Consider the following 12,103-nt stretch of genomic DNA (forward strand, 5'->3'; position numbering starts at 1 on the left):
ATATCCCACTAAACTAAGCTTCATAAGTAAAGGAGGAACAGAATATTTTTCAGACAAGCAATCACTAAGGTAATTCAGTACCACTATACCAGCCTTATAAGATATCATTAAGATAGTTCTAAATGTAGAAACAAAAAAATGACGCCTACTAACACAAAATTAAACTTAAGTATATAACCCACATACTCAATAAAGCAACTACATAATAGAAGATACAAAACAATAAGCTAAGAACTTCACAATAGAATCAAAATCTCACATATCAATACTTACTTTAAATGTATACAGTCTTAATGCCCCACTTAAAAGGAACAGAGTGGCAAGTTGACTTAAAAGACCCATCTATCTACTTTCCTCAAGAGACCCAACTCACATATAATGATACCCACAGCCTCAGGGTTGGAGAAAGATCTACCATGCAAAGGGAAAACAAAAAAAGAGCAAGAGTAGCTATTCTTATAAGATAAAACAGACATTTAACTGATAACAGTAAAAAAGGACAAAGAAGGCCCTACATAATGATAAAGGGTTCAATTCAACAAGAAGCCTTAACTTTCCTAAATATATACACATCCAATATTGAAGCACCCAGATTCATAAAACAAGTACTTATGGACCTATGAAAAGACTTAGCCACACAATATTAGTGGGAAACTTCAACACCCCACTGACAGCATTAGACAGATCATCAAGGCAAAAAACTGACACAGAAGTTCTGAACTAAATTCAACACTTGATCAGTTGGACCTAATAAATATCTACAGAGCACTCCACCTATCAACTACAAATGTGCATTATTCTCATCTTCACATAGAACCTACTCTAAGATCAACCACATGCTCAGCCATAAAGCAGGTCTCAATAAATTCAAAAAAAGTTAAATAATACCACAGTGGAATAAAAACACAAATCAATATCAAGAAGATCTTTCAAAACCACAAAATTACATGAAAATTACACAACTTGCTCCTAAATGATTTTTGGGTAAACAACTAAGTTAGGCAGAAATAAAATATTTGGAATGAATGAAAACAGAGATACAACATGCCCAAATTTCTGGTAAGGCAGCCAAAGCAATGTTAAGAGCAAAGTTTATGGCACTAAACACCTACATAGAGAAGTTACAAGGATCTCAAATTAACAGTATAACATTACACCTAAAGGAACCAGAAAAATTAGAACAATACAACCCCAAAGCTAGTAGAAGACAAGAAGTAACTAAAATCAGAGCAGGTCTTAATGAAGTTGAGACCCAGAAATCCAGACAAAAGATCATCCAAGTCAAAAGCTGATTCTTTGAGAGGATAAACAATGTCAATAGACTACTGTCTAGATTAATAAAGAGAAAAAGAGAGAAGATACAAATAAACATGGTCAGAAATGACAAAGGAGATATTACAAACAATCCCACAAAAATACAATAGATTCTCAGAGACTATTATGAACTCTACACACACAAATTAGAAAATCTAGAATAAATCATAAATTCCTAGAAATATAAAACTTCCCATGACTGAACCAGGAAGAAACTGAAACCCTGAACAGACCAATATCAAATTCTGAAGTTGAATCAGTAATAATAATAATAATAATAATAATAAACCTATGTACCAAAAGGAACCCTGGACCAGATAGACTCATAGTACAATCTACCAGTTGAACAAAGAAGAGCTGGCACCAATCCTACTTAAACTATTCAAAGAAACTGAGGAATCTTAGTAGGGCTTCTCCTCACATATTCTACCAAACCAGCATCAGGGTTGGAGAAAGATCTACCATGCAAAGGGAAAACAAAAAAAGAGCAAGAGTAGCTATTCTTATAAGATAAAACAGACATTTAACTGATAACAGTAAAAAAGGACAAAGAAGGCCCTACATAATGATAAAGAGTTCAATTCAAAAACTCTGATACCAAAATCTGGAAAAGACAAAAGGAAAAAAAAAAAAACTATAGGCCAATATCCCTGACGAACACAGAGGCAAAAATTCTCAACAAAATTCTAGCCAACAAATACAGCAGTATATCAAAATGTGAATTCACCATGATCAAATAAGCTTTATTCCTGTGATGCAACATTGGCTCAGTGTACACAAATCAACAAATGTGGTTCACCACATAAATAGAATTTTTTTTAAAAAAATGATCATCTTAACAGATACAGAAAAAGCATCTGATAAAACTCAACATTGCTTCATGATAAAAATCCTCACAAAAGTAGGCACTGAAGGAACATACCTCAAAATAATAAGAGCCATACATGACAAATCCATAGCCAATATGATACTAAAAGGGCAAAGGCTGGGAGCATTCCCCACAAGAACTGAAAAATAGCAAGGATGCCCACTCTTGCCATTCCTAATTAACTAGTACTGAAAGTCCTAGCCAGAGCAATCAGGCAAGAAAAAGAAATAAAAGGTATACAAATAGTAAAAGAAGTCAAATTATCTCTCTTCACTAATGATATAATTGCATACCTAGAACATCCTAAAGACTCTGCCAAAAGGTCCCTAAGACTGATCAACAACTCCAGTAGTTTCAGAATACAAAACCAATGTACAAAACTCAGTAGCATTTCTATACACCCATAATGTTAAAGTTGAAAGCCAAATCAAGAATGCAATTGTATTTACAAAAGCCAAAAATAAAATACCCAGGAATGCAGCTAACCAGGGAGGTGAAAGACCTCTACAAGGAAAACTACAAAACACTGCTCAAAGAAATCACAGATGACACGAACAAATGGAAAAACATTCCATACTTGTGGAATGGAAGAATCAACATTGTTAAAAATGGCCATACTGCCCAAAGCAATCCACAAATTTAATGCTATTCCTATCAAACTACTAATGCTATTTTTCACAGAAGTAGAAAAATCTATTCTATAATTCATACTAAACCACAAAAGAGCCCAAACAGCCAAAGCAATCCCAAGCAAAAAGAATAAATTCAGAGACATCACATTACCTGAGTTCTGACTATATTGTAAGGTTACAGTAACCAAAATAGCATGGTACTGGTTCAACAGCAGACACATATTCAAACAGAACAGGACAGAGAAGCCAGAAATAAAGCTGCACACTTATAAACATCTGATCTTCAACAAGCAGACAAAACAAGCAATCAGGAAAGGACTCTTTAGTCAATAAATGGTGCTGGGGTAACTGGCTAGCCATATGCTGAAGAATAAAACTGGACTCCTACCTATCACCATATACAAAGATTGACTCAAGACGGATTAAAGACAAATATAAGATGTAATACTATAAAAATCCTAGAAGAAAACCTAGGAAGTACCTTTCTGGACATTGGCCTTGGCAGACATGACTAAGTCTGCAAAAGCAACTACAACAAAAACAGAAATTGACAAGCAGGATCTAATTAAACTTAAAAGCTTCTGCACAACGTAGGAAACTATCAACAGCATAAACAGGCAACCTAGAGAATAGGAGAAAATATTCACAAACTAATTATCCAACAAAGGCTCAATATCCAAAATCTATAAAGGAACTTAAGCAATTCAACAAAGAAGAAATAATCCCATTAAAAAGTGGATAAAGGAAACAGCCAATTCTCAAAGGAAGACATACACACAGCAAACAAACATATGAAAAAATGCTTAACATCACCAATCATTAGAGAAATGCAAATCAAAACCACAGTGATATACTACCTGACATCAGTCTGAGCATGCATTATTAAAGATTTAAAAACAATGGATGCTGGCAAGGCTGCAGAGAAAAAGGAATGCTCATGCACTGTTGGTGTAAATGTTTATTCGTTCAGCCACTGTGGAAAACAATTTAGAGATTTCTCAAATAACTTAAAAAACAGAACTACTATTAGACCCAGGAATCCCATAACGGCATGTTTACTCAAAGGAAAATAAGTCATTCTATCAAAAAGACACATGCACTTGTATGTTCATCCTGGCACTATGCACAATAGCAAAGACATGGAATCACCCTAACTATCCATCAGTGGTGGACTGGATGAAGAAAATGTGGTACATAAACAACATTGAATACCATATAGCTATAAAAGGGAACAAAATCATGTCCTTTGCAGCAACATAGTTGCAGCTCCATTAATCTAAGCTAATTAACACAGAAACAGAAAACCAAATACCACATGTTCTCTAAGTGGGAGCTAAACATTGAATACATATGGACATAAAGATGAGAACAACAGACACTGGGGACTACTAGATAGGGGAGGGAGATGTGGGGAGTTAGGGGTGAAAAACTCACTATGCTATGCTTACTACCTGAATGACAGGATCTTTCATACAATATACCCATGTAATGAACTGCATGTGCACTCCCTGAACCTAAAAGTAATTTTTGTAAATGATGCGTATGAGCCATAACAATAAAAAGTATATTTTAAAGTAACTGGAGGTTGTTTGCATGAGTTTACATAGTGCAATCAGTATTATTTCAATATTAAAACCATAATCAGAGGCCATGGGTGCAGTAGTTCACACCTGTAATCCCAGCACTTTGGGAGGCTGAGGCAGGTGGATCACGAGGTCAGGAGTTCGAGAACAGTGTGGCCCATATGGTGAAACCCCGTCTCTACTAAAAATACAAAAATTAGCTGGGGGTGGTAGTGGGCACCTGTAGTTCCAGCTACTCGGGAGGCTGAGGCAGAAGTTTCAGTGAGCTGAGATTGCACCACTGAACTCCAGCCTGGGTGACAGAGTGAGACTCCATCTCAAAAAAAAAAAAAAAAAGAAAAAAAAAATCAGAAACCAACAAATAAAAGGGACTACCAGTGTCCTGTTAGCTTTCAAATCCCTAAACTATTAAATTCCTCTCAGGGAGTGACTCAACATAGAAAAACACAATATTTTTAAAGACAAATTGATCCAACTACTTGCATACTCTGCATTCAGATAAGTATTTATAATCACACATTAAGGTCATCACTTTGTAAAATTTTAGAATTAGAAGGTCTCTTACAAGTCATTGTGACAGACTGAATATTGGTGCAAAATATATACATGTTCTAATCCCTGGAACCTGTAAATGTTAACCTTATAAGGCAAAAGTATATTGCAAATGTGGTAAAGATCTTCAGTGGGGGTTAAGATTAAAGATCTTAACTTAATCCCCACTTAAAAAAAGGAGATTATCCCATGGGCTCTAAATGTAATCACAAGTGTCCTTGTAAGAGAGCAGCTGAGGGAAATTTGACTATAGAAAATGAGAACGCAATTCAAAAACAGAAGCAGAGATTGGAGTGATACAACCATAAGCTAAGGAATACTGGCAACCACCAGAAGACAGAAGAGGCAAGGAATAGATTCTCCTCTGGGCCCTCTTAAAGACATTGGTCCTGCTGATGCCTTGATTTTAGCCCTGTAAGACTCATTTGGGGCTTCTGGCCTCCATAGCCAAGAAAATTAATTTCTATTACTTTAAGCCACTAAATATATAATTTTTACAACATTAGTAGGAGACTAATACAGTCACTTAATCTATTAGTGCTCAAATTTGCTGGTAAGTGACAGTATTCTTGTAAGATCTCCATCATTTTTCTCGGGAAGTGAAGGGAGAAAGGAAAAACTCTATAATATGTTGACATATTTAATTTTATTAAATGAGTCATGAGCATTTTTTTCTACCAGAAATGATCGCATATTCTATTTGTGATACACAAATTATACCAATGGTTAAAATTAAAATGCTGAATAAGGTGAATAAAGGGAACTTCTAAACACTTTCTATGAATATCCTGCCTTCAGGAGATGGAGATTAAGTGTCAAACTATTTGGAAAATTTCTAAGAGAATATCATTGTGTGACAATGGAAGAAAGGAAAGTAAAAGCCATACAAAATATATTTAGGTTCAGATTAATTTGTGCTAAATAGTGGACCAGAAGATAGTTTTTGTTTTCTTTCTTAAATATTAATACATTTATCTTCCTTAGGAAATATAAATCAGATGCATTGATAGTAGCAAAACCCTCACTTATTTGAATTAGTTAAAAATAATTGAAATTATGGTCCATAAGAGATGAGATCCTGAAGGGAGGTGGCTCTCACATATAAATGCATGGACAGGGAGTTTTAAAGGAAGACAGTGCAAGTCAAGGAGTCTAATCATTAAGTACATCTTTTCCGTTCTCAAATGAGGCTTCGTGACTTAATCAAACAACTTCTAATTTCTTCTTAGAAAAAGTTACTGAAAATCAGAACCCAGAAAAAGTCAAATCATGGTTTGAGAGAGGTTGTAAGTATAAGATCTATCAAAAGACATATCCATCACAAGCAAGAATATTTGGATCATAAAAGCAGAAACAGAAACTAAAGAATGGGGGATACACAATGTTACCACCATTTTATTCTTTGTCCATATTTAAAAGCCTCTTATCCCTTTCTTAAGGACCCTGTATTAAAGCATGCTTGATTTAATAAAATCATGTAGGTGGACTAGGCACTCTCAGTAAATAGTTAAAATATAAAAACCATAGAAGAATAGACTAACTGAAAGAATATGGGTAGCAGAAACAGGTGTTTTTGTGATGTTTAGACAATTTAATTGCAACATGCCTAATCATTAACTTTTTGCTGCAAGTAAGTAAAAACCTGTCAGAACATCACTGTTTGATAACAATTTAAGAATCACTGTCTTAAAAGAATCAAGATCTAATCAACCTCTTCATTTGATACACAACCCAGCTGTCAACCTGAGAGACTGAGTGGCTTGCTGAAATCACCCAGGTAATCAGTAGCAAATTCTGGACATGAAGCCAAGTCTCCTTATTTCCAGTCTACTAATGGTAGTTTCTTTCTATCATACTTTAAAAATGTGTTTGTGAGTAAGATAGGTCAAGATTAAATATAAATATTTGGCAAATTTGTGAATTTAGGCTTGTTTATATTTTCATCATGAAAGACACTTACCTTTTTATTTTGGGTATGGCTTTCTCATGAAAACATTTACAAACTCCAAAGTATTTACTATGATTTCTGATTTATAAACTGCTAATGTAACAACGTATCTGAATATGGCTTGTGTTTTGAAATGCTAAGAAGTAAACTTAAAAATACTCAGTGAGATTCCTACCATCTTCATTTCACACTACCCAGGGACATTACTTATTTGAGTCAATCCTATCCATCAGTTAGTACAATAACAGAAAAGCTCGGCAAGCATTTGATTCATAATTTTATGCACTGTACTTTAGTGTAACAGGTGCTTAGTCCTTGGGCATAAAATAAACTTGCAAAGTCCTCCTAAATGGATCAAGATTCATTATAAAGTAAAAGTCATAAATAATTTTGTAGGTAAACAGAAAAAAGACAGGAACATACATAGAATGAGTCAATAGTTTTAAAATTATTAACATGCAAACAAAGTACCTGTAGTCACTAAGGAGATCAAATAAGACCTTGATGCCAGGGAATACAATATTTTGAGGGGTTAATAAGAACATAACTTTTAAAATATTACTAATACTCTACACCAGACAACTTTGCTTTCAAAAGTAACAAAATATATTCTCATACAGTTTTAAATAAAATAACTATTTTTTCTATTTCATTCACTTTAAAAATAATTAGCATAACTGTTAATTTCAATGTTTACCTGAAAGAATGCATCCTTTCGACTTAGAGGTATGCTCATGAAAAGCTTCACATAACTTTCTGAAATTCTATCGAATAAGCAATCTTGGTTTTCTCTGTCAGGCTTAAAAAAATGTGTGAAATTAAAGTCAATATTACAATTTAAAACTGGAATTTGTTTACATGATGACAGCAATTTTATTTATTTTTATGAGCAGATCAATTGGTATAGGAGAATCAGCATGGGTTTTGGCATAATGCAGACCCAAATTTTAACACTGGCTGTTTTGCATTAGCTGCATTACCCTGGGCAAGTTAATTAAGTCCCAGGTTTCTCATCTGTCAAATGTAGGTAATATATACTTATCTTAAAAGAGTATAGTAAGATTAAATAAGAACAGGGATCATATTTTTGCAACTTTGTATTTCAAGGCCTTAGCACAGTACCTGACAACAAAAAGCATGCAAACATTTGATGAGTTAATTATCCTTGCATTCCAGGAATAAATCCCATTGGTTATGGTGTATAATCCTTTTAATATGCTGTTGCTTTTGATTTGCTGGTATTTTGTTGAGGATTTTTGGGTCAAAATTCATCATAAAAGATATTGGTAGTTTCTGTTCTTTTTATTGTAGTGTCTTTTTTGGGCTTTAGTATCAGAGTAACACCTTCTAACTCACAGGTTGAGTTAGAAAGTGTTTCCTCTTCAACTTTTTGAAAGAGTTTCAGAAGGACTGGTGTCTATTCTTTAAATGTTGGTAGAATTCCCCAGTGATGCCATCTGGTACAGGGCTTTTCTTTGATGGGAGGTTTTTGATTACTGATTCAATCTCCTTAATAGTTACAATCTGTTTAGATTGTCTATTTCTTTGTGATTCCATCTTGTTAAATTGTATGTTTCAAAGAATTTGTCCACTTCAACTACATTATTCCAATTTGTTGGCATATATTCGTTCACAGCACTTATAATCCCTTTTAACTCCATTAAACTGAAAATATTGTCCCCACTTTCATTTATAATTTTAGTAATTAGTCTTCCCTATTTTTTAATAGTCATTCCAGCTAAAGGTTTGTCCATTTTGTTCTTCTCAGAGACAGAACTCCTAGTTTTGTTAATTTTTTTCTGTTTTTCTGTTCTTTACTTCATTTATCTCTGCTGCAATATTTATTATTTCCTTCCTTCTGTTAACTTAGGATTTAATTTGTTCTGTTTCCGGTTACTTAATATGTGAGATGGTGTGGTTGATTTCAGATCTTTCTTCTTTGATTTTTAATGTTTTATTATTTTTAATTTATAAATCATAATTGTACGTATAGGGTACAATGTATCATTTTGATGTATGAATACAATGTGAAATGATTAAATCAAGCTACTTAATGTATCCATTATCTCAGTTACTTACAATTTGTTGAGGTGAGACATTTAAAATTTACTTTCTTAGCAATTTTGAAGTATATAATATAGTACTATTAACTGTAGTGACCACGTTGTGCAACGGGTCTCAAAGTTATTCCTCCTGTCTCACTGAAACTCTTTACCCTTTGAACATGTGCCCATTCCCAGCCTTCAGCTCAGCCTCTGTTACTGCTCTGCTCTCTACTTCTGTGAGTTCAACTTTTTCAGATTCCACATATAAGTGAGATCATGTGATGTTTGTCTTTATAAGCCTGGCTTATTCCACTTGGTAATATGTCCTCCAGGTTCATTCAGGCTGTCACAAATGTTAGGATTTCCTTTTCTAAGGCCCAAGAATATTCTATTGTGCATTTACACCACATTATCCATTCATTCATTGACAGACAATTAGGCTGATTTCCATGATGGACACTTAGGTTGATCTCCTGTCTTAGCTATTGTGCTGCAATGAACGTGGACAGAGAGATATCTATTTGACATATTGATTTCAATTCCTTTGGATGTATACCCAGAAGTGGGATTACTGGAGCATGTGGTAGTTCCATTTTTAGTTTTTGAGAAATCCATACTGTTTTCCATATTAGCTGTAGTAATTCACATTTCCAACTGTATACAAGTGTTTCTTTTTCTCCATATCCTCACCAAAACTTGTTATCTTGCATCTTTTTGATAATAGCCATGTGAGATAACATCTCATACATCAAATAGGTGTGTGAGATGACATCTCATTGTGGTTTTGGTTTGTATTTCCCTAATGATGAGTGATGTTGAGCATTTTTTCACATACTGTTCACATAGCTATTTTTATGTCTTCCTTTGAGAAGCATTTGATTAGAGCCTTTGCCCATTTTAAAAATTTTATCAAATTATTTTATCAAATTTGAAACATTATTTACTGTGGTCACCATGCACTATAACAGATCATTAAAACTTATTTCTCTGGTGTAACTGAAACTTTGTAACATTTGATAATTGCACCTTTCCCCATTTCTCCCACCCTCGGCCTCTGGTAACTACCTTTCTGCTCTTTGTTTCTATGAAATTGACTTTTTTAGATTCCACATGTGAGATCATACAGTATTTGTCTTTCTGTACCTGGCTTATTTCAGTTAGCAAAATATCCTCCAGTTTCATCTATGTTGTTGTAAATTACAGAATATCCTTGTTTTTAAAGGTCATATAGTAATCCATATAAACTATAAACCATATAAACTATATATATAATATATATATATTTGTGAAATATATTTGTGATGGATAACTATATTATATATTTTAATACATATATGTTATATATTATATATACCAAATATATATAGTATATATATATTTATATACCAAATCTTTTGTATCCATTCATCCATTGATGGACATTCAGGTTGCTTTCATGTCTTGGTTATCGTGATTAATGGTAAAATGAACATGAAAGTGCAAATCTTTTCAACACAGGAATTTTAACTTCTTTGGATATAAACAGAAATGAGATTGCTGGATCTTACGGTGATTCTATTTTCAGTTTTTTTGTGGAAACTTCATACTATTTTCTAAAATGACTGTACTATTTACTAATTTACTTTGTTCCTTTTAAAATCAGGTTGCTTTCCTGCTATTAAGTTGTTTAAATTGCTTATATATTTCAGACATTAACCCCTTATCAGATGTATGGTTTTCAAATGTTTTCTCCCATTCTACATTTTCTCTCCTCAGTCTATTGACTGTTTGCTTTGCTGTGCTGAAGCTTTTTAGTTTTATGCAATTCCATTTGTCTATTTTTTGCTTTTGTTGCCTGTATGTTTGGCTTCATATTCAAAAAATCATTGTACAAACCAATGTCATGGAGCTTTTCCTGTTTTCTTCTAGTAGTTTTACAGTTTCAGATCTTATATTTAAGTCTTTAATTCATGCTGACTTGATTTTTGTAAATGATGTGAAATAAGGGCTCAATTTCCTTCTTCTGCATGTGGATACTCAGTTATCCCAACAACAGTTACTGAAGACTGGCCATTCTCCGTCATGTGTTCTTGGCACCTTTGTTGAAAACCAATTAATTGTAAATGTGTAGATTTATTTGGGGGCTCTCTGTTCTATTGGTATATGTGTCTGTTTTTATGCCAATTCTCTGTTTTTTGTTTGTTTGTTTGTTTGTTTGTTTTTACTACAATACTACAGCATTATAGTATATTTTTGAAGTTAGGTAGTCTGATACTTCAAGCTTTGTTCTTTTTGCTCAAGATTGCTCAGACTATTCAGGATTTTCTGTAGTACCATAAAAAATGTAGGACTGTTTTTTTCTATCTCTGTGAAAACACCACTGGAATTTTGTTAGTGATTGCATTGATTCTGTAGGTTGCTTTGGGTAGTAAAGACATTTTAATTAAACTAATTATTTCCATCTATAAACACAGGATATCTTTCCATTTATTTGTGTCCTCTTCAATTTCTTTCATCAGTGTTTTATATTTCTAGTATACAGATTTCTCACCTCCCTGGTTAAGTTTAAATCTAACTATTTTACTTTTTGTTATTACTATTGTAAACAGAATTGTTTTCTTGATTTCTTTTTTGTATAATTCATTGTAACTGTGCAGAAATACTACTAATTTTTGAATGCTGATTTTGTATCCTGCAACTTAATTCATATAATATATCAGACAGTTTTTTGCGGGAATTTTTAGGATTTTCTGTATATAAGATGTTGTTACCAACAGATATTTCACTTCTTCCTTTTCTATTAGGATACTTTTATTTCTTTCTCTGGCCTAATTGCTATGGGTTTCTTATTTTTTAATGTAAGAATTTACAGCTATAAATTTCCCTCTTTGCATTGCTTGTGCTACATCTCGTAAGTTTTGGTATGTTGTGTTTTTGTTTTCATTTGTCTCAAGATATTTTCTGACTTCCTTTTTGATTTCTTCTTTGACCCACTGGTTGTTCAGGAACAATGGGAACTCAATATATTAACAGGAGTATAAAATTGTATATTCACCTGGAAAAACAATGTGACATTTTCTCATTAAGCTGATCATTTTCATACCAAACAACCCCACAATTCCTTTCCTTCTTTATATGTCTTATACCTTCTGTTTGAGAGCCGGGCATCTTTCATAGGCCTG

At 33.3% G+C, this 12,103-nt stretch overlaps 2 protein-coding genes across 5 annotated transcripts in view; one reads left to right on the plus strand and one right to left on the minus strand.

Annotated features, from left to right (window-relative positions):
- The window catches only part of FAM227B (family with sequence similarity 227 member B), a 307,689-nt gene that overhangs the window by 241,592 nt on the left and 53,994 nt on the right, over window positions 1-12,103 (minus strand). For 3 of the 4 annotated variants that reach the window (XM_030931652.1, XM_030931653.1, XM_010356628.2), the window contains exon 9: window positions 7,595-7,696. The exons of the other annotated variant lie outside the window; for it this stretch is intronic. In XM_030931652.1, the coding sequence (XP_030787512.1) occupies window positions 7,595-7,696 (102 nt within the window). The remainder of the gene's footprint in view (window positions 1-7,594; window positions 7,697-12,103) is intronic. 4 annotated transcript variants of the gene reach the window in all.
- The window catches only part of DTWD1 (DTW domain containing 1), a 161,773-nt gene that overhangs the window by 71,075 nt on the left and 78,595 nt on the right, over window positions 1-12,103 (plus strand). The gene's annotated exons all lie outside the window — the stretch shown is intronic.

The sequence above is a fragment of the Rhinopithecus roxellana genome, chromosome 5 (genome assembly GCF_007565055.1).
Source record: "Rhinopithecus roxellana isolate Shanxi Qingling chromosome 5, ASM756505v1, whole genome shotgun sequence".
Classification (NCBI taxonomy): Eukaryota; Metazoa; Chordata; class Mammalia; order Primates; family Cercopithecidae; genus Rhinopithecus; species Rhinopithecus roxellana.